Source organism: Petaurus breviceps, unplaced genomic scaffold (assembly GCF_028583685.1).
Source record: "Petaurus breviceps papuanus isolate PSGF00001 unplaced genomic scaffold, PetGlider_PUasm1.0 112, whole genome shotgun sequence".
Classification (NCBI taxonomy): Eukaryota; Metazoa; Chordata; class Mammalia; order Diprotodontia; family Petauridae; genus Petaurus; species Petaurus breviceps.
This window is the reverse complement of record NW_027185601.1, coordinates 3,993,748-4,017,306: the sequence shown is the minus strand read 5'-3', so window position 1 is coordinate 4,017,306 and position 23,559 is coordinate 3,993,748. Positions and strand designations below refer to the sequence as shown.

Here is a 23,559-nt window from a genome sequence, read left to right as displayed (position 1 = left end):
AAACTAAGAATTGAGTAAGTCAAACCAAGAAGCATTTATTAAGTACCTAATATGTGCCAGACACTAGGCTAAACTGCCTAGACATTGTCCCCATCACTCCCTTTGGCATCAGAGTTGTGTACTTTCTCTCCACTCCTGCCCATCTACCTTCCTTCTTACCCTCCCCACCCACAGTAAGATTGTGAACTCCTTGATACTAGGGTCTTAGACATATCAATTTGTATCTTCTCACACAACCAATTTAACACAGTGCCTTACTCATGCATTGATGGAACTGCATGTAAAGATGTAAAAACTATTCTTAGCTCACAAGCTGTAAAAATAACAACAATAGGTAGCCAGGCTGGATTTGGCCCTGAGGCTGTAGTTTGCCTGATGCCAATGTAACCTCTTCAATGCAAGTGCTCCTTCTAACAGTGAAGATGCCAACTCCTCCCAACTCCTCATCCTGTGAGATTTTCAGCCATGTTATTTAGCAAACTCAACGTCAGATGTCCACTCAGACTTCCTCTGATTTTTTCAATATTTTTTCAATATGCACCAATATACCTCTGAGGGGACCTACCTGTCATAATTTTTACATCACCTTGGTTTTTTTTAAGTGATCATAGTAGACTCCTTATCGAATCAATGACTCAACTGATGTTTTTCTTTTCTTTGTTTCTGTTTTTTAAATTACACTTCCAAATCTGTCCTCCTTCTGCATATGAGTTTGCTTTCTAAGTCAGTGAACATAGGTCACACTTAATATATGTCTTTAAAAATAAACTGTTACTGATGTTTTGTTTTTACACCACTTACATTTCTCCCTGTATCCTTTCTTCTAGAGACAGTCTATATTTTTTTTAAAGAGAGAGAAATCAGCAAAACTGATCAATCCATTATATAAAAATCTGACAAAATATTCAGTGTTTCATACCCATGGAACTCTACTAGGCCCTGCCTCAATGCTCTGCAAAGGAGACAGGGGAGGTGCCCTCTCATAATCTTTTCCTCGGTACCAACCTTATTCTTTGTAATTTTTCGACATTCATTTTTGTTAATAAATGGTTCCATTCAATTCAATAAACATTTATTAAGCACAACTATTTGCCAGACATTGTGTGAAGCTCTGTGGATACAAAAAGAGGCAAAAGACAGTCCCTGACTTCAAGGAGCTTGCAATCTAATGGGGGAGGCAACATGCAAACAAATGTATACGAAGCAAGATATATACAGGATAAATAGGAAATTATTAACAGAGGGAAGACAGTGGAATTGAGGGGTTGGTTATTGAATTCAGCCATGTTATACACTTCCTAAGGGAGAGATGGACTCGAAATGCAGAACGAGGCATGCTTCGGGTCATGGACAATGCTGGGTATTCATTTTCCATGACTAGGCATGTTTGTTACAAGAGTTTTGTTTTTTCCCAAGGGGAGGTGGGATGGGAAGGAGAGAAGCATATTTTTGTTCATTGAAAAAATAAAATATAACCTGGTGCAGCTTTAGGTCTCCCCAGGCTGATGGACCCTGAAGATCGACAAGCGACTCCGGGGCCAACCAGGATTGATGTAAGAGGGTCTGAGCGATCCCTCAGAACCCGGGAGAAGGCGAAGAGATTCCCATCACCTCCACTGGATCTCAGGTCCCGGACTCCGCCAACACGCCTTTACTCCTCCACACCGGAGGCGGCGCTGTGTAATAGGATCCCGCTAAGTGTCCGCGTCCCAAGCTGGTGCAGAGCTGGAGTCCCAGGATGCACCGCGTGTACCCGGCAACTGCTGCGGGTTGTAAGGGAAGATCGATCAGCTGGGGCCGGGGCCCGGGCGCTGGTGCTCGGGCGCCCGGGGCAGCCCAGCTGGGCGCCGGCCCTACCGGGGCTGCCCCGCTCCAGCCCCTGGCTCCGCGTCCTCCGCGCGGACGGCCCCCTCCCGGGCCGGACGTCCTGGGCCGGGCCTCTAGCGGAGCGGGGCGGGAGGAAGAAGGAGGAAGGGCCGGACCCTCTGCAGCCCTCCCCGCCGCAGCCTCCCCGGGGCCCGGGCTCGATCTCGAGGGCCATGGCCGCGGCGGCGCCTGCTCTGGTGAGACTGCGGGCCGGGCCAGGGAGCGGGCGGGCGGGGGCAGGATTGCAGCTCCGGGGCATCCCCGAGGGCTCAGTGCCGGACGCCGCAGACCCGCTGCTCTAGGGAAGTGTGGAGACGTCCGGATTTCTGGTGCCTGCCCTTCTCCCGGACCCGAGCACAGCCCGGTTCAGAGAGGCAGTCATCAGGCTAGCCGAGCCGGGAGCGCCCCCGAGCTGCTGGGGGCCCCCATCTTTGGGTCTGGGGAAGCAGAGGCAGGCGCATCCTGCCCCCAGGAGCGGATTTGGGGGGCGGGGAGACCGGGGCGCAGGATTCACACCCGAGCTCAGCCTGGAGGGGACTGAGGGGAGCTGAGGGGTGGGGGCTGCAAAGGTCAGGGTCAGGCCAGTTTGGCCGCTCCGTCCAGGGCGAAGTTCGGCCTCCAAGGGCAGAGGGGAAGACACTGGGGCTGCTTAGCTTGAAGATAAGACTTGGAGGGTGGGTGAGAGGGTGGTTGAAGAAGTGGAAGGACCGGGTTTTGTTTTGTTTTTTGCAGCATTTAACTATTTTTAAAGCACTTTATTATAGGTATTATTTAAGCGTTTTTGTCCCTGAACCCTAGAAGGCCTGTTATTTAGGCTGTGATATGCTGTTGGACAGTCTGTAGAGCTTACCATCAACTAGTTTCTTCCCCTTCTCCTACACATGTGTGTATATAGATATATCTCCACATACACATACAAATGGATATGGATAACCCCTTCCACCCCAGCACCAAAATTCAGTACTCACTTGTGAGAAGAAAAAAATTGTGTGACCTGGGCAAGTCACTTAATGTCCCTGAACCTCAGTGTTCTCATTTGTGAAATGGTGTAGTTGGACTAGATGGCTTTCAAAGCCAGTCTCAGACACTTTTGTGACCCTGAGCAAGTCACTTAACTTCTGTTTGCCTGTTTCCTCCACTGTAAAATGGGAATAACAGCAGCAGCAACCCCTCAGGGTTGTTGTAAGGAGTGTTTGTAAAAAGTACTTACCACAGTGCCTAGAATATAGTAGGCATCATAAATGCTTCTCCTTTCCTCTTTCAAGGGCCATTCTAACTGTAGATCTACAATCATGGAATGCTGCATATGCTCTGACTGGTTACATGTATTAGTTAAGCAAGGACAACTAACAGAGTGGCCAAATCTGAAAATTTATGCAACATTCTTAATGTGTGTATGTCTGACTGTATGCCTACATGTGTGTCTTGGACCAGCATGGAATACTGAACAATCAGCTGGGCTCAGAATTAAACAAGAAGAGGCGAACTGGATTGCCTTTTGGAAATTACACCCAAAGCTTCTACCTAAAGCAGAAAGACAGTCTTTTAAATACCAGTGACCTTCTGTGATGCTGTATGGCTACAGGTCATGGAAGTCTATAGTCTCCAAAGAACTGAAGTTGAGAATCACCCCAGAAGCCAGTGGAAGGTTACATGGTGTGTGGAAGCACACTGTGATATATTACAAACAAGGAATTAAACAAGTATAAAGAATATCTTCAAAGAAACATAATTGAAGAATTTTGGCTAGTAAAATAGTTTGAGGGAAGACTGATGACTAGCCTACATAGTGAATCCCTTGGTGACAGATTTATGGGAGACCAAGGATATGAGCCACAGGGTAGACAGGCAAGATGAGTTTCTTTACTCCTAATTGGAGGGCAGTACTACATCTACATTAAGCATTCTGTTTGAGGGCTTAGCATAGTGCCTGGCACACAGTAGGTGCTTAATAAATATTTATTAATTTATTGTTCAAAGTACTAGAAAAATTAGTAAAAGGAAGTGACATTAGAGATTTCTGCAGTAGGATTATAGTTTATAGATCCATTAATCAGATAAATTTGAATACTGAAGTATATAACATTTAATGTTCACATCTTGTTGAGGTAGGGTAAATTTTACAGTTGAAACTAAGTTTTAGAGGAGACATGGCCAAGGTCAGACAAATAATTATTGGCTGAAGCAATAAATAAGAGAACTATAGGCCCTTGTTGCTACCTGCTTAGTCTGGTTTGAAAAGCTATAAATAAAACAAAGTTCGTGAGGACTTTTTTTTTTTAAATTGCAGTGACAAAATAAACATAGAAACCAATGGCATGCCAGTAATAATTAACATTCTTGTTATCCTTTTATATATTCAAGTGTGTTATGGATTTTTTTTACATAGTTATGAGTGGAGGTATAGGAAGCATTGTGTTATGGTGGATAGAGCTGACCTCAAGTCAGGCAGGAACCTGGGCTCAAGTAACCCCTTTTGACACATACAGACTGAGTAAACCCAGGCAAGTCACTTAACCTCTTAGTGTCCAGTGTAACTCTCCAGTCAACATTTATTAAGCACCTACTGTGTGCTAGGCACTGTACTAAGTGTGAACTATAAATTGCCAAGAAAATGCCCATTTGCATTTGTAGAGGAAATTTCTCATATGGAATTCTCTACATCAAAGAAATCAGATTTGATCCTTCCCAATCAGTGTAAATAAAGTCTTCCATATCTTTTTTCTCTTGCCTACCCCGTTTTGCATTACTTTATAAAATCTTTTCCATATTTCTCTTTTTTCAGTGGTTATATGTACCATTGCCTTTGATGTATGACAGCCTGTTTAACCATTGTTCAGATATTGAACATTTTTTCTGTTTTTGGTTTTTCATTAGCTGGAATTTTTAAATTTTAAACTTTGTGACTTTTGTTTTTTATACCACAGTGAGTATCACACATTCTTCCCCTGCCCACCACCAACAGTGAACCCGCATTTTGTAACAAAGAAAACCTGTTAAACAAAACCACCTGACCATATCTGATGCCATAGGCCTATGGTCCTTTACATCTCTTTTGAGATGGTGCTTCACCACTTTTTCTCTAGTGAGATGAAGACTAGTCATTGCAATGGCTGATTGTAGTGTTGTTGTTATATTAATATAGTCACTGTAGATTTTATTATTTTTTAAATTATGGGCCTTTTGTTTTACTTTCATTTCCAAATAATTATCTCCCCTGTCCCTCACAAACAGTCATCTCTTATAATAAAGTAGAAAAAAAGCAGTTCAAAACTAATCCTACATTCTATTCAGTGATTCACATCCATAGTCTGCAAAGAAGGAAAGAATGTATTTTCATATCTCCTGTTTGGGGCCAGTCTTGGTTAGTACAATTTTGTTATATTCCATTTTTATTTTCTTGTTCTTTACCTTTAGTATTTCTTTCCATTTCTTGTTCTTTCCAGTGTTGCCCTTGTGTATGTTGTTTTCCTGCTTCTGCTTAATTCACTTTCCATCAGTTCATATAAATCACCCCATCCTTTTCTGTATTCTTTAAATTAATTGCCATTATTGGAATAAATTTGTAGTCCCCCTTTGAAACAAACAACTGCAAAGTCTCTATATGAACAGCAATCGCACTGGTAAAACTAAATGACAATATGATGCTTATAATTCCAGGTCCCAGTGAAGTTTGATGATGTGGCCATATATTTCTCAGAGCAAGAATGGGATATCCTAGATGATTGGCAGAAAGACCTTTATAAGCATGTGATGAGGGCCAATTACTCAACCCTGGTTTCCTTGGGTAAGTTGTATTTACTAAAAAATTTTAGACAATTCTATATAGTTGGAGGGCAGCTAAGTGGCACAGTGGATAGAGTGTAGGACCTGGAATCAGAAAGACTTATTTTCATGAGCTGAAATCCAGCTTTAGACATATACTAGCTGTGTGACCCTGGGCAAGTCACTTAACCCTCTTTGCCTCAGTTCCTCATCTGTAAAATGAGCTGCAGAAGGAAATGGCAAACCACTCCAGTGTCTTTGCCAAGAAAACTCCAAATGGGGTCGCAAAGAGACTGAAAAACTTCTGAACAGCAACAACAATGGAGCTGGATGGTGGCTATCCAGGAGGAGGCCCATTGGTTATCCCTCAGTGAGGTCTGCTAGGGAAGCACAATACAGTGCTTTATCTTCTAGGAGCCTATGATTGTTGAAAACTAAGACTTAGACCGATAAAATAAGTAAGAAACTATTGGCAAATAAAATGCCAAAACTGTATAATGAAGAAACCAGTTTGGTGGTATATATTGCATGTACTATAGGAATTGTGGCAAGTGAAAGATTAATGTTTATTGGAATAGTTAGAGGAAAGCTTTGTGAAGGGGTAGGATTTTATTGTCAATAAGAATTAGGAAGGGCTTTTTGAGATGGGAGAGCATTAAAAAAAACAGGATTAAGTGTGGACATACACACTCTTTCTCTGTCTTTTTCTCTCTCACACACACACTTACAACATACACACAGACTGGCATGATGAGTTTGTATTGAGGAATAATAATCAATAATAGTGATCAATTTATAATTATTCATTATTATAATAGCTTATTATAATAATCCATTTATAATAATAATCAAAACAATAAAGTTTGTATTGAGGAATAATAATCAATACATGCTTTCAGGCCAAACACCCAGAGAAAATAAATGGTTTTTATGTGACCTTTCTTGACAGACTATACCATTCCCAAACCAGATTTGATATTCCGGATTGAACTAGGAGAAGTATTATTTGTCGGGAATTGGGAAGATTTGGAACAAGCAGAAATAGGAGTCAGCCTGAATGCTTATAAGCATTTCAATTTGAAAGTCACTGAGAAGAAACTGTTTAGGGGTAAGTGAGAACAAATCAGTCATTCTTCCAAGGCCACAGTTTTGAGACATTTGAGAATCATGGAGCTAAATGTTCAAGGGTTCCATAGCCTTTCAAGTAAATATTCCTGTTATTCTGAGAACTGTTATTTCTATTAGATTGAATAAGGTGACTATTTCTCCATCTTTCTTGTCATGTTTAGGGAATCTGGAATTCTTAACTCTAAAAATTAGAAATGTTATGTGTTAGAGGCAAATGGAGTGGTTGGTGAATGCTGTTTCATGTTGGCTTTTCCTTCCCAGTGGACCATTGGGCCAGGATACCTCTGCAGAGGTGTCAGACATATAGGTCACAGTACATTGAGTGCAGTTTAAAACAGGTTAAAATGTAACTGAGAAATACTCAACAAAATAAATAAAAACAGAATAAATTATAGATAACATTTCATTTTAAAAGGGAGTCAAGGGACTTAGGGACCTTTATATATTGATTAGTAATCCCCATTTCTATTTTGAGTTTGATACCAGTACTCTAGACCACTAACATTTTGCTCCCATAATAATATAACTGGGGTCTATGGGTACCTGGTCTGATCTGCTAGTAAGAGAGTAAATCATGTATCTAAAACCAAAAAAGGACCAAAGCTATAGCTAAGACTGTAACAATAAAAAGAAACAAGTTTGAGCCATATTGTATGCCTTTTCCTAAAGAAAACAAAGTAGCTGATAATTTCACCTGGATTAAGCAATAAACAGTCTGCTTTATCCTGGTTAAAGAATAGCCTTAAAGACTTGGGCCTAGGACATGATGGAATTATTATATCACTGTAAAGAATTATATAAATATAAACTATTATTATTACTGCTGGTATTATGTTGTATTAATAAAAACAACAGTAATAATAGGTATACTTTGTAACTGTGTAGTTACAAAACAGTTTTACATATATTATGGCCTTTGATTCAATTCAACAAATACAAGGGCCTTTATAATTTGTGCATTTACTTATTTTTTACTTATTTATGCATTTACCTATTCTTGATTTGCAGGTGAAGAAAAATTCAGAGAAATTAAATGACATGCCTAAAGTCACACTGATTTAAGTGACAGGTTCACTTTGTGAGCACATAGCCAATATTCTTTTTTACTACCTATACTACCTCAACTTTGATTTAAAATAAGGCACTCCAGGAGTGGCTAGGTGGTGCAGTGAATAGAGCACCAGCCATGGAGTCAGGAGGACCTGAGTTCAAATCCAACTTCAGACACTTAACACTTACTAGCCATGTGAGCTTAGGCAAGTCACTTAACCTCAATTGCCCAGCCTTCCTTCTGCCAAAAAGCCAAAAAAATAAAATAAAATAAAATATGGCACTCCATTCCCTCACTCCTATTTCAGCAGTTGCCACTGTTCCTTCTTGTCTCATAATTTTTAGCTGAGGAACAGCTTCCACATCCATGTGGCCATCTGCCCCAACATAGGCCTCCTTGGCAAAGAGAGTAAAAAATCCTCAGTTAACACCTTGGGTTTTTTGACAAGCTTCTACTTACCTTTCTTGAAAGCCTGGTAGTCCCTTTGTTCTGTCTTTTAGGAAATCTTTCTTAAGCAGTGCTGAAAACAGGGGAGGGATATAGTTCCCCAAACTCTCTACCTTTACATAGGGCCTGGTCAAAGGTTGGGGTCCATATACCTCTGCTTCTAAGAATTCATCTCTCATATTTAGTATCTTTAGTAGACTTACTGGAAATAATTTTTAAAATGCATTTTTAAAGTGAAAAAAAAAAGTCTGTGCAACTTGCAGTTTTTTCCATAGGCTAGAGAAAATGTAACAGTAATGTATATTTCTAAAATATTGTTTTGCCATATATTGTCTTACATTCTCTGGATTAATCTGTTCAGCTGATAGGGTTTGACATGTTATTCAATACATAGAAAACTTAAGTCCTTATTTTTGTCAGTGTTACCTCGGAGTATGCTTTTCACATTTAAATTGGGTCCCTGCAATCTGGTTATATTTGGTTAGTGATCAGGGATTTGGGGGCAAAATTATAGCTTCTGTGAGAGAGAGACCTAGGAAAAGCTAAAAGCTGAATTACTAGGATGGTTCAGAATAGACTTTCTCAAACTCACTTGTAAAATGGGGAAATACCTGCTTCACTTTAAGAACAAATAGTGATGGGGTCTTTTCTTTTAAATTCCAGGGAATCATGGAGCTGCAAGAACAAAAAAAGAAGAAGGTGATTTAAATGGTCTTCAAAGACAGGGCTCAGAGGAAAGGAAAGAAATTTCCTCCAAATCTTGTCAAAAAGCCACCTTGGAATATCTGTGCATCCAAGGGATGCAGACTTCAATTCCAAAATTAGAGGACTCCACCCAGAGTGACAGATATGAAAACCACAAAACCTTCAGCTCAGCCAATCACCAGGAATCTCCCTTAGGGCAAAAAATTTACTCTTATCCTGTCTTTGGGAAAAACTTCCAGGCAAAAGGGCATCTAGTGAAACACCATGGCAACCACACAAAGAACAATCCATGCACATGCTCAAAATGCAAAGAAAAAGTGAGAAAGCAGTCTAGCTTGCATTTGCATTATGGGAAGAAGTGCTTCCAGTCTAGTGAATGTGAGAAGAATTTTAGCTACAGTGTGAACCGGCATTATCGCCAGTTCATCCCTGTAGGGAAAAAACTATTCCAGTGTTCTGAATGTGATAGAAGCTTTCGATGGGAGGCTGGTTTGAAATCCCACCAAAGCTTGCACAGTGGAAATGGACAGTTTTCCTGCAATACATGTGGTAAGGTTTTCATTCGGAAAGCTAGGTTTATCACCCATATCAAATTACACACAAGTGAGAATCCTTTCCATTGCCCAGTGTGTGGCAAGAGGTTCTTTAAGAGGAAGTACCTCCTCAGACACCAGCAGCTACATTCAGGAAAGAGGCCCTTCCAGTGCCCTGAGTGTGGTAAGACCTTCTGTCGAAAATCCTACATGAAGGCCCACCAGCGCTTACACAGCACAGAGAGGCCATTTGCCTGCACACAGTGTGAAAAGGACTTCACTCACCAGTATAAACTCACTGAACATATGAGGGTACATAGTGGAGAAAAGCCTTTCCAGTGCCCTGAGTGTGACAAGAGCTTCAGTCGAAAGTCCCACATGAAGGCCCATCGACGTTTACACAGTAGGGACTGGCCCTTTTCCTGTAGAGAGTGTGGCAAAGGCTTCACTCAGCGGTATAGACTTACCAGACATATGAGGGTCCACAGTGGAGAGAAGCCCTTCCAGTGCACTGAATGTGGCAAGAGCTTCCGACAGAAGGCAAGCCTTCTTCATCACCAGCTTATGCATATGGGAGATATAGCCTTTCTCTTCAAGTGCCCAGAGTGTAATAAGAGCTTCCATCAGAAGAAAAGTTTGCTCAACCATCAGCTCATGCACACGGGTGAGAGACCCTTTCAGTGTCCCAAGTGTGATAAGAGATTCCGTCTCAAGGGCAACATGAAGGCCCACCAGCGCCTACACAGTGGGATCAGACCATTCTCTTGTGGAGTATGTGGCAAGGGCTTCACTCATAAATCTAAGCTGACCAGTCACACCAAGGTACATACCGAAGAGAAGCCCTTTCAGTGTCCTCAGTGCAGTAAGAGCTTCTGTCACAAGAGGAGTCTAATTAATCACCAGTTGGTACACACAGGGGAGAGACCCTACCATTGCCCTGAATGTAACAAAAGCTTCTCTTCCAAGGCCTATGTGAAGGCCCACCAGCGAATCCATAAGGGAGAGAAGCCATTTTCCTGTAGTGAGTGTGGCAAGAACTTCACCAATCAGTTTAGGCTCACAGAACACATCCGAGTGCACACTGGGGAAAAACCCTTCCAGTGTCCCGAGTGTGACAAGAGCTTCCGTCAGAAGAGAAGCCTTATCAACCATCAGCTTGTTCACACGGGTGAGAGACCCTTCCAGTGCCCTGAGTGTAATAAAAGCTTCCGCTGGAAGGCCGGGATGAAGGCCCACCAGCGTCTCCACAGGGGTGAGAGGCCATTTCAGTGCCCTGACTGTGATAAGAGTTTCTCTTTGAAGGCCTATCTGAAGGCCCACCAGCGAATTCATAAGCGGGAGAAGCCATTTTCCTGTAGTGAGTGTGGCAAGAACTTTGCCGATCAGTTTAGGCTCACGGAGCACATCCGAGTACACACTGGGGAGAAGCCTTTCCAGTGTCCTGAGTGTGACAAGAGCTTCCGTCAGAAGAGAAGCCTGACAAACCACCAGCTTGTACACACAAGTGAAAAACCCTTCCAGTGTCCTGAGTGTAACAAGAGTTTCCGGTGGAAGGCTGGAATGAAGGCCCATCAACGTCTGCACAAGGGGGAAAGGGTGTTTTCCTGCAACGAATGTGACAAGTGTTTTTCTAAGCAATCTAAACTTGATGAACATATTCAAGTTCACAGTGGAGATGAACCCTCCTAGTGTTCTGAATGTGACAAGCTTCCATCAAAAAAAACAAAAACCTCAGTAACCACCAGGCCCACCAGTGCCTAGCTAATAGTGAGACACTCTTCTCCTGCAAGCAAGGGAGGCAAAGGCTTCTCCCAGCAGTTTAAGCGCATCCCTCTGCATGGGCTTACTCACTAGGGTCATGCCCTGGAGTTTCCCAAGTGAACTAGACTCTGGACTTGGCAGCATTTTGGACCAATAACAGGGTCACTGGAGCTGAGACAGAATTGACAACATCAAGGATGTCCTTGAGCTTCCAGAGCGTAAAATGTTCTCTCTCCCTACTCAGATTTCCTAAAGCACTTTGTTTAAACCTCTCCACTGCCTCTACTGCACTCTCCTTTGTGTATCATACTTATCTATGTGCATGGTATCTCAACCCTTTCCTCTAACTGTAACCCCCCCCCCCCCCCCCCCCCCGCCCCCCCCCTGAGGGCAAGGACTGTTATTTTTTATCTTTGTATCCCCAGCATCTAACTAACTAGCACCTTGCACAGAATAGGCACTTAATAACTGTTTTAATTGAATGTGGCAGGACTGTTGGCTCTCTGATGAACCACTGCAGCAGCTGACAGACAAGCCTGGGATGTGGAAGCCCAGAACTTAGGGCTTTTGTTATGCAAAGATGACAGGCCACCTAGTAAACTTTGAAGCTTCACATTGCAATCATGCTTCCTGTTCATTGCTGGAAAAAATCATTTGGTCCCATAATCCAGTTCCTTCTTTTTTCACAGTACCACTGAGAAGCTTCTCCAGCAAATACTGAGAGCACCTTGAAACTGGAACCCAACTGGGAAATAAAAAATTAGCTAGGATAGAATCTTTCCCCTTAAGTCTGGAGAATAGAGATATGAACTAGCTTTTCTTTCTGTTACCCCTGTACTGTGCCTCCTCAGGCCTATAACTCCTATTGAAAGTAGTAGTGCACAAGCCCCTTGGTGCCTAGGTTCAGATTAAGAGGCACAGAAAATAACAACTTAAGTTGTGTTCAAAAGATGCCTAGTATCAGGCACTGTACAATGGTCTCTCGCTCGAGAGATACATAACAGGCCCTAAATTGATGCACAGTTTAAAAAGCCATGCCTCATCCTGGACCTAATTCCTGGTTACTGGGAACACAATACACCCCATAATCAAAATTTAAAAATGCATAGTAGGCAGAACCACTCTCCCATGTTCTGAGTTGACTCAGTGCCCTGGGACAGGCAATTGTACAAATCTGGCTAGATATAAAACTGCTGGTAGTGCCTTTGAGATATATGCGACAGTCTTGTGCCTGGTCCTTAAAGGGAGGCAAGGGCTAAGACAAGCTTGTGACGGGTGACACTCATATCTTCTCTTGGAGGGGACTATATGAGCAAAGAGAAACTAATTCCTGGTAAACTGTAACTTAAGCAGAAAAGCAACAACTTAGAACATAAGCATGTGTAGTCAACCCAGTAATAAAACTATCTTCCACAGACCCAGTCCTTGACTGCATTAGACTTAACATCTAGGAGATAATTGGCCTGTTAGGAGAGGCATAAATAGGTAGTTTTCTCTTGCTGGCCACTGTGATTACCTATATCACCATGGACATCAGACTAAAAGGTCCAAAGCCTGGGTGTCAGGACCAAGTTTTTCCTTTTATTGGGTTAAAGCCTACATTGTATATGTTTAGAAGCTAGAGCTAGTAGGGGTGGACCTTGAGCCATTTCATTATTTGCCATCTTTTGATCCTATCTTTAATGCTAAAATCTGCTGGTAGAGGCCCAGGCTTATACACATAGATTCAGCCACTGGGATTCTTTCCAGGTATGTTACATAGTTCCTTTTGGGGTCTCTTAAAAATTGATGCTTTTTTTTTTTTTAATGCCACAGCCATTTACTAATATGGAGCTCTGCCTTAACAAAAATGGTTAAGCAAAAACAACTGGCAGTGTATTCAGTATTCTGATCCCATAGTTCCCCACCTTTACTGAGAAAAAAATTTTGTCATCTGTTCTTAGGACCAAAATTATTCACTGTATCTTGAATTCTGCCTTTTAGTGTTATTTTCATTTGCATTATTGTAGTCATTGTGTATATTGTGCTAGTGTTGCTTACTTTGTTCTGTCAGTTTGTATAAGTCTTTATGTGTTTCTTGTCTTTTACAATGCAACAGTATTCCATTACATTCCTCTACAACAATTTGTCCAGCTGTCCCCAATCAATGAGCACCCATTCTGTTTCCACTATTTTGCTACCACAAAAAGCACAACAGTTTCAAGTATAAAACCATATACTAATATAAAAGTTCCTAACAATATAATGCGTAGAAGATGTGCTAGAGGCACAAGTAAAATCATTGTCTTTCCATTCTAAGGGGGAAATCCCATCAGGAACAAGAATTGAGAGTAGTTTGTTTTAGGGCAGACATTGCTGTTTGGTCTTGGTTATAATTTAAGATTCTGCCATTGGCTGGTGAAACTGCTGTACTCTGCAGATCAGGGATAATGTCACCCAAGAAGAAGAAATTAATTCAAACGTCCGTCTTGTCCATTTACTGTCTTTTTAACACTCTAGGTTCTAGTATGGAAACAGAGGAAATATAATCCCAAAATAGGGCCAGTGGGGTAGGGGACACAACCTGTCAAAGATTCTGGGACTGAACTCATGCCACCGGATTCACTGGCTTTCTGGTAATGCCCAAATACAGTTACAGGTCTCTGCTTCCAATATGAAGGTTAACCAAGTTTGTTTACTCATCTACCCAGGGTGTCCAAAGGAAGGCTTAGACATCCTGTTATCCAAAATAGCCATCAAACGGCTATGCCAAGTTCTTGGTGACATAGGTCATTTCGTGGTATATAGACCAACTCCAGAAGGTAGACCCAAGTGATTTCTCACTGTAGATCTCTTGCCCTCCAGTTGAAGGCATTTTGGCAACTCAATCCAGTTCATTAGGACCTTGTCAGTTGTCAGTGTTGCTTGTGCAGAGCTCCAGACCTGAATCTCTTCTAACTTTTTGGGGAAGAGTTATCAGTAAACAGGCCAGCCTTAGACCCTTTTCATTCATATGCAAACTGAGGAAGGAACCTCTTTATAGAGCTTGCAGTACCTAGGAGTAATTTTCCCTGCCTGAAGTAAACATGAGGATATGAATTGGTCAAGCAGTCTAAATGTTTTGCTGCCTGGCTGCATTCCACATCATCGTGTGAGCTTGCCTATCAGGTTTGCTTAGATCAGTGTTTTTAGTTTGGGGTGCGATCCTTTTAGCAAGCTGCATTCAGGATTTTAGCTTCAAATGTGTTCTTGATGGCCCAAAATATAGAAAACCTAATGGACAGGGTCAGGGCAGAAAATTTGGAAACTACTACTCAAATATGTCATTACGGAAGCTTTCTAAGTGGGCACTCTATTCAGGGTTGCATTTGGGAGGTTTTCTCCACTACCATTCAGTTGAGATAACCCTCCCTTTTGTGGAATAACTCTAATATCTCCCTCCTGTTTGGGAGGAGATTGCTCCAGATAATCTGCTGGGTTGCTATTACAACCCTTAACCTGTATGTACTACCTGCCAAGGGCAGTGAATATTTGAGAGCATTCCCTGGTTTTACTGAGACTTAGTTCTGTTCCATCGCCTTTTTTTTTTTTTTAAGCAATCAGGGTTAAGTAACTTGCTCAAGGTTCCACGGCCAGGTGTTTCTGGGTGGGTGCTAAGTGTCTGAGCCCGGATTCGATCCCCAGGTCATCCCAACACTGGAGCCGGTGCTCTTACTCACTGTGCTACCTGGCCGCCCCTGTTCCATCGCTTTCTAAAGTAGGCAGGATTCTCAAGGGAGATCTTAAAATTTTTCATTCTCATTTTGGTTTGAAGAAGAAGACAAAGATAGTCCCAGAACCTTATTTCCATTCTCTTAAACTTTTTCTTGTCTCCTCATTCCCCTCTCTCTTATACCATGTGGCCAACTCTTGAAGTGACATACAGCCTTCATGGTTATGGGTGTGAAATGGAGGCCAGCATACATACTATCTCTGAAAGAACAGAAATGTAATAGAGAATATCCAGGTTATGAGTCCAGTTTTACAGTGCTTGGACTAAAAAAATGTATGGCCTGACCAGACACCATGACACCCTATAGGGAAAAATCCAGCTTCAGGCTATGCTAATTCAGGAATGCTAAGCAAGATAAACCCCTAACTGGTATAGTTTACTGTAAATGACTGAAATGAATACATGTAAGGACATATTTCCAAACACTGGTTAAAAAGGGGCTCCTTCTCCTCCCACTAATACCATCTCTGCCCTCAAAACCACCTCATGAAGTAGGTGCTGCAGGCAGTAGCATAATTTTACCACTAAAGGAAAAACAGCTTTCTAGAAGTGACAGGCTGGTTGTGATCATGCTGCCAGTAAACAGATAGATATTTAAGCCAAAGCCTTTTGACTCAGAATCCGTCCTTGCCTCCACACCATAGCTGTTTATTTATCCCTAACACCCATGACAATACTATGCACAAATGTTTATCAAAAATAGCAAGTTTCATGTTATCTAGCTGAACCCTTGTGATACAGTAATCTATTTATTACTGATGGAATTCCCATTAATGCCTACCCAGCCAAAACAGAAGACAGAGGTTTATAAACCAAGCATCAATGTTAAAAAAAAAAAAGTTTATTGTCACTCCAATAACTGTTTAGTGGAATGTGCATCCAAATTATGTATATCTTTAAAAGATTGTGACTCCTAATTTTGGTATTTTATTGGTTGCTTATGTTTAAAAAAAAAAACTACTGCAGAAAATAGTTAAAGTAGCAAATATTAAAGTAGCAAAGCCATAGCAGCATCATCCCTCAATCACTACCTATAATAAAAATCAATAATTCCACGGGTAATATATGTTGATAGAGTAAATCTAATTAGATTTGGTCAGAGGCGCTGCCATACTATTGAGATACAAAGACAAACTAAAACAGTTCCTGCCTCAACAAACTTGCATCCTACCTAGAGGTAAAACGTTTGTACAATAAGTAAATATGGGGCGGCCAGGTGGCTCAGCAAGTAAGAGCACCGGCTCCAGTGTTGGGATGACCTGGATCAAATCCGGGCTCAGATACTCAGCACCACACCCAGAAATAACTGGCCGTGTAACCTTGAGCAAGTTACTTAACCCCGATTGCTTTAAAAAAAAAAAAAGTAAATATGAAATTATCTGACTTGAGAGTAAATACCAGCATCTAGGGAGGAAGGAAACAGCGGGGCATTAGGCTTTAAACATGTCTCATTTGACCCTTAAAACTCCGTGAAGGCTATCATTATCCCCATTTTGCAGCAGAGAAAACTGAGTCAGACAAAAGTTAAGTCACTTTCCCAAGGCCTCACAACCAGTAAGGATCTAAGACCAAATTTTAACTGGGGTCTCCTATGTGGAAGCCCAGCACTCTATGGTTCTGTACCACCTAGTTGCCTCTGGGTGGGGCTGGGGTAATCAGGAAAGGCTTTTTATTGGAAAATGTGCCTGAGCTTACCCTTGAAGGCAGCTAAGGATTTTAAAAGCAGAGAGGAGGAAGTGTATTTCAGGAATAGCCTACCCAGAAGCTAGAAAGCTGGAAATAGGAGTGCTGAGTTGAAAGACAGCAAGTATAGCAGTTCCACTGAAGCAATGGATGAAGGACCTTATAGGAAATAAACGTGGAAAGGAAGTCTAGACCCAAAATAAGAAGGATTTTAAATACCATCAAGAATTTGTATTTTATCTTTGAGGCAGTTAGGAGTCATTGAGATTGCTTGAGCAGGGAAATAAGACCATCACTGTTTTGGGAAGATTATTTTTGGCAGTTGTGGAAAATGAATTAAAGGGAGAGACTGCTAGCAAGCAGACCAGTTTTAGGGAGATTTTAATACTGCAGTTTTGAAGTGATGATTACTCACACTGGCCTGGGAGTTCTGAATGGTTCTGAACCTGTAGCTGATCAGTATCAGAAGGACCACTGAACCTAGGCCTTCTTGATTCTACTCCAGTCATGCTCTTAGTTCATAACCGGTTTGGCTTTTGTTTATAAAGTGAAAATATTCTCTATAGTATTTCTGATTGATCAAGCTACTTACAGTGACCAAAGCCTCTTCTTCACCTGGTGGCTGTGATTTCAAGAGGATATAGCAGCATGTTTAGCTTGCCTTAAAGAAGCTTACTTGAGTGTGACCATACACCTCTCCAAACAATATAAAGTGTGTTGTACTTGTTATGGCAGCCTCTCATTGAGAGGGTACATGTTTCCTCCCCTGCATTTTCCATCTCTCTAGTCCTAAAGATATAAATACAGAGTTTATAACATACTGTGAAAGACAGCCATCAGATATGGCTAGCATTGTGGACTGAGAAAACTTTTTAAAAGGCTGCATCAATCATCTCTCCTTAAATTCAAGTTTGCAAATGGGTGGCAACAAACATTTATGTGCCAGGAATTGTACTGAGAGCTAGGGGCACAAATAGAAGCAAAACATAAACAAAAAGAAAGATATGACCTGCCCTTAAGGAGGTTAAATTTTAATGAGTGAAGACAACACATTTAAGGGAGCTGGAAGAGGGGAAGGAGGTCGGTGGGAAAGTCAGGAGCAGAACCAGGAAAGGAATGAAAGATGACTTGGCCTGGGCCCTTCTTGAAAACAGAGATTCCGGGAGGCATTTACTTCTCCAGACTAGAATTTCCAGATGCAAAACCATGCAACTCTAGGAGAAGATCTGGAGGAAGCTGACTAGCCCATGAAGGAAGTCACTAAGCAGCAGCTTTGCCTACAAAGTAATGGGAATTCAAAAGAATTGCAAAGGGAGCTTTGAGAAAGGTGAGAGGAAATGACACAGTATCTCTAAATCTGAGAGCTTACCTTTAATAAGGGATTGAGCTCAACTGCCCTACATTAGTAGGACCCAACAGGACCTTGAGTTGGAAGTAGCTGGTACATTTGAAATCCTGCTGCACTTGAGTCAGAAAACTTGAATTGAAATCCCAGCTCTGCCTTCTCTGGGCTTCTTTCCTCATCTGTTAAATGAGGGAATTCTTTTCACCTCTACATCTGTGCTCCTTTGATTCCATGGTTCCATCACCAAGCATAGTTTAGTGACAGTAGATTCTGAAATCCAGAAGGCTATGACTGTGACCTCACTTTGTTATCAAGCTCTTGAACATAGGCCATGCATGGAATGTATCTTAGGATATATCCTGTCTCTACCTGTTCTGTCTTCACTGAACAGCAGACAGGAGAGCTCAATTTGTATCATTTCCTTCTCATTGTTAGCAGGGACTCATTTGGACTGCTTCATCATGCCCCAGGAGGCTCATCATTTGGAAATTGCATCATCCTGCAAGATCCAGCCTTGGTACTCACATCTCATCAGTAACCTCTGCCTCTCTGACCAGAAGAGAGGAGCCATGAACTCTAAAACCTCCATTAAGAAGGGGACTGAGGTCAGCTATCTCTTTGTTGGTTGCACTCTTTTGGATTTCTCTGTCAGGCTCCCCCCTAATCCTCTGCCTCCCCTCTTCCCCCCCCCCTTCCATCTTCCTTTTGGGTTCTGTCTGCTCCCATTACATTGTAAGCTCCTTGAGGGTAGGGACTGCCTTTCATATTTGCATTTGTATCTCCAGAAAATAGTACATACTTAATAAACATTTATTGACTGATACCTAAATTTTTAGTCATTTTTACAGATTGTCAAAGCTGAAAGGAGTCTCAGAGATCATACGGTAGAAACAGAATGAGCATTTTACAGATTAAGAACAACAGCACAGAGGTTCAGAGAGGAGTGATTTGCCCAAAATCACATATTAGTAAATAACAAAGTCTTTGGGCCCAGAGTTTCTGACTCCAGATGCGGTGCTCCTTTTACTGTTCCCTCAACTGTTCCTGTAACTGGCTCTACAAAAACTAGGTGGGCTTTCTCCTGGGTGAGTAGCTGTGCTGTGGGATACCATGGTCAACCTGTGTTTGGGGCAGGGTAAGAAAGGAGCCAGAAAACCCTCTCTCCCAAGGGAGAATCCATTCATGGGGGCTAGGTTCTTCTTCTACTGCTGGCTCCAGGCCTCAACTACCTCAAACTTCTCAACTTTCTTTAACACTTGGCTGTTTAAGGCACCTAGAGGCATGGCCAATTTATTTCCTCCTCTATTGGTTAGGATCCCTTTCATTCCACTGGGAAGGTGTTCAGCCTTCATAAAAAGGGTCTAGAATACCTGTCTCAGATTCTTACTAACTGCACAGCCTTGCATAAGTGGTTAAATTCCTCCATGCCTTAGTTTCCTCAGTATAAAATGATTCAATGCCTTTCTAAGATCTCTTCCATTTCTAAATCTGTGATCCTCTCCACACAAACAGGCATCACTTGAGATGAGATGCAGTTTCAATGAGTGTGATCTCTGGAGCAGAGAAAAGAGCAGGTTATGGACTCAGAAGAGAACTAGCCCTAGTAATTACAAGGTGAGCTAGGGAGTAAAAAGATAGCAAACTAGACATTTTCTCTGATCCCTATAACCTCTCAAACCTCTCAAAAATATAATGCACCAAAGGTAAAAGCAAACTTCAGCTGTCTCCATTGTCTAGGTTACAGAGAATCCAAAAGAAGGTAAACCCCCTCTCAAAAATAAACCCACAAACCAAGAAACTGACACCCACTGACCTTGAATTCACTCAGCAGCCCTCTCCCATGGCCCACAATACTGAAGAAGTTGTATTAGCAGACTCAAGGACAACACAGGCTAATGTAAAAACTCACCCCTGCATCCTGGTTCTTCCTCCCTCTTTCTAGTGCTGTGGAAACCCCAGCTCCAGGCTTCAGAAATTTGTTTAGGCCTCCACAATCCATCAAGAGCAAAAGCCTGCCAGGGGCTGCAACCTGGAAGCACCAGTGCTACAAGGCATTTAATTGATGATACTAGGGGAAAGAAACTCTGAACTGCTGGGATCAGGCCAGAGAACTGAGGAACAAAGAGTAAGGACAGGGCAGGACAGTGTGTGTGTGTGTGTGTGTGTGTGTGTGTGTGTTGGAGCTATACAGCATTCCACCAAACCTGAGGGAAAGACCATAGCATTCAGTTGGAGTCAGTTCCGACCACTCAAAAGTCAGTTGGGGCAGAGACTTGGGCTGGTGAACTGTGACTTGCCCAGTGTGGGAGGAGGTTGAGATGCTTTCAGATCCAGTTCCCAAGGAAACCACCATCAGAAGGAGAAGTCAGGAAATAATAAGAAAAAAAAGGGAAAAAATTACTAAAAGTATGAAAGATTTCAAGGAGAAAACTCAAAAGACTTTGAACATAAACAGATAAATCAGCAGGAAAAACAGTAACAACATAAGGAAATATATCCTCTAAATCATCAGAGGAATTTGAGAACAGGGAACCACAACATACTATTCCTGAGTGGTTTTAAAGAGAAATGAAAACAATGACAGGAGAATTTATGTCATACACAGTAAAAATAATGAACAGGGGTCAGCTAGGTGGCAAAGTGAATAGAGCACCAGCCCTGGAATCAGGAGGGTCTGAGCTCAAATCTGGTCTCAGACACACTTATAGCTGTGTGACCTTGGGCAAATCACTTAACCCCAATTGCCTTGCCTTCCTCCCTCCAAAAAAAAAAAAATGAACAGAATAGAAAAATTTGAATAGGCAAAGTCTTACCAAAGAAACAAAAAGAGAACATGAGAATGCAACTATACATAAGTGAAGGATGTGATGAATGAAAAGTCTGAGAGACATAGTTTCTGGGTGATTAATAATTAATTTATTAATTTTGACTAGAAAATAATTAAAATTAATTCATTGACAATTAATAAAATTAGGTCAGTGGCACTCTCAGAACCAAAGGTGAACTTTGGGGAACATTGATTGCTTTAAAAAGCCTTTGTAAAGGGAGCTGTACTTGAGGGTAGAAATCAACTCAGATCAATGAATGGTTTAAAAGTGGGATGAAGGGGCAGCTAAGTGGCACAGTAAATAGAACACCATCCCTGGAGTCAGGAGGACCTGAGATCAAAATCCAGCTTCAGACACTTAACACTTACTAGCTTTGTGACCTTGGGCAAGTCACTTAACCCCAATTGCCCCTCTAAAAAAAAGGCAAAAAAAAAGTGGGATGAAGTGGTTTTAAAAAGTAGATAAATATATGGGCTGAAAAAGCCTTTAGTCTCTCCTGCTGAGGACATGAAGCTCAGCTGCCTTCAGTTTTCTAGACAAAAGCATCCATCTTTACCCAGTCCATGAACAATAAACAATAGTGGGGTAAGAATTCCACCTAGATAAGATTATCTTTTTAAGGTCTTCCAGTTGGGTAGGGTACCACCCAAGATCGAAAAGCTTTTACTCTGAGGATTTGGGCAATCTCATCCATCAGCAATGTCCTTCAGAAACTGACAGAATAACCTGCAAGAGGCTGTTTTCTGAATGAGGAAATAGAAAGGAAAACTTTAATCCTACTTTAATAATTGGTTATTAATATATAAGAAAAATAATTTCTCTCAAGGACAACCTAAAAGAGAAGCAAAAAACATTAAAAGAAAATATGCTCACTATACAAGCAAAATATACCAAAGACAGGTATAATGAAGAAAATAATAGAATTGTTCAGAATTCCTAAACATAGAAAATTAAATTCCAATTGAAATTTAATCACAGCTGGGGCGGCCAGGTAGCACAGCTAGTAAGAGCACCGGCTCCAGTGTTGAGAAGACCTGGAGATCGAATCCTGGGCTCAGACACTTAGCACCCACCCAGAAACACCTGGCCGTGTAGCCTTGAGCAAGTTACTTAACCCCAATTGCTTAGGGGCAGCCAGGTGCCTCGGTGAGTAAGAGCATCGGCTCCAGTGTCCGGATGACCTGGATCAAATCCGGGCTCAGATACTCAGCACCACACCCAGAAATAATAACTGGCCATGTAACCTTGAGCAAGTTACTTAACCCCGATTGCTTAAAAAAAAAAAAAAAAGAAATTTAATCACAGCTCACCTTAAGAAATAAACCCAAGACTGCAAACTCCCAGTCACATATTGATTAAATTTAACAATTCTATTCAGAAACCACAAGTTTTGTAAGCCATCAGGGAAAAAAAACCTTCAAATACAAAAGAAAGGACATTAGAATAATGCAAGGTTAAGGGGCAACTAGCTAGCTGGCACAGTGGATAGAGTGCCAGACCTAGAGTCAGGAAGACTCATCTTCCTGAGCTCAAATCCACTTTCAGACATTTACAAGCTGTGTGATCCTGGGCAAGTCACTTTACCCTGTTTGCCTCAGTTTCCTCATCTGTAAAATGAGCCGGAGAAGGAAATGTCAAACCACTCCAATATCTTTGCCAGAAAATCCCCAAAAGGGGTGACAAAGAGTTGGACATGACTGAAACAACTGAACAGCAACAAGAATTTTACATCCATTACAAAAAGGAGGGAGGAATGGAATAATGTGTTCCAAAGAGCACTAGAATTCAGGATACAGCCCAGGGTTACCTATCCTGCAAATCTGAGCTTAACCATACAGTACCAAAAATGTATATTCAATAACAAAGAAAGGTCTGAAACATTTTTAGAAAGAAAACCAGAACTGAAGACATTATTCACCTCTTGAACACACCAAATAACAAATGCAGGAGGGGTGAATAAATGCAACTGACAATAACAGCAAGAGAGTGACAAAAGAGAGATCTGTAAGAGACATCTTTCTAAATGTACACAAGGAGGCAGAGGTGAAGGTAGAAATCCAGTAGAGGTAACAGTGAAGAAGGAGACTGGGTATTATTGATAGAACCTGGTAACACTCCCTAGAGGTGAATGTTTCTTTTGTGGGACTACATTACAACATGGGAGGATACATAAAAGTACATCAGGGGAACAAGGGAAGAGGAATGAGTGGTGCACTGGGGTCAAACCAAGGGTTAGCAGTGAGGAGAAGGTATCCTCTGTGTACAAAGAAAGAGAACAGCCTAGAAAGGAATAGGTGAGGAGGAAGGGGGAAAGGTTGAAAAGGGAAGGAAAAGAAGGAGGCCTTTTTTTGGAGGTGAGATGAGGTTCCAATGATGAATGCTCCTGTTAGTGAAGAGAGATGCTCAGTGAGGAAGATGAAGACTGGGAGATTTGGTGCTTAAAAAGTCTACTTGCCCTGTATCAAATCTGAAAACAATCAAAAAGTCAAGGGGTTATGTAACCACTGTTAACTCTAAAAATACCAAAGAGTTCACACAGGTTACCACAACCCGGTAACTCTAAGAAATAAAAAAAAAATTAAAAGAAAAAAACAAGATAAACACAGGAGCTAACAGTGGTCATAAATGAAAAGCTTTCTTTATTCTGTTGGAGGAGAGAAACTAGACACATGTGTCAGGGCCCCTCTAGGAGGCTA

The 23,559-nt window shown here is 41.6% G+C and overlaps 1 protein-coding gene across 1 annotated transcript; it reads left to right on the top strand.

Annotated features, from left to right (window-relative positions):
- The first annotated feature begins 1,492 nt into the window (after positions 1–1,492).
- On the top strand, positions 1,493–13,380 carry LOC138157208 (zinc finger protein 425-like). The gene is made up of 4 exons (XM_069082788.1): positions 1,493–2,063; positions 5,527–5,653; positions 6,581–6,739; positions 8,921–13,380. Exons 1-4 carry the CDS (start codon positions 1,506–1,508, stop codon positions 11,182–11,184), a joined length of 3,108 nt encoding a protein of 1,035 aa, XP_068938889.1. The 5' UTR covers positions 1,493–1,505; the 3' UTR covers positions 11,185–13,380.
- Positions 13,381–23,559: the final 10,179 nt, after the last annotated feature.

Bases quoted from the DNA above. Each gene is read 5' to 3' on its own strand.
- LOC138157208 (XM_069082788.1), top strand. From the start codon at position 1,506: ATGGACCCTGAAGATCGACAAGCGACTCCGGGGCCAACCAGGATTGAT. The intron at 2,064-5,526 runs GTGAGACTGCGG...TTATAATTCCAG, and splicing joins CCGCGGCGGCGCCTGCTCTG to GTCCCAGTGAAGTTTGATGA. The intron at 5,654-6,580 runs GTAAGTTGTATT...CTTTCTTGACAG, and splicing joins CTCAACCCTGGTTTCCTTGG to ACTATACCATTCCCAAACCA.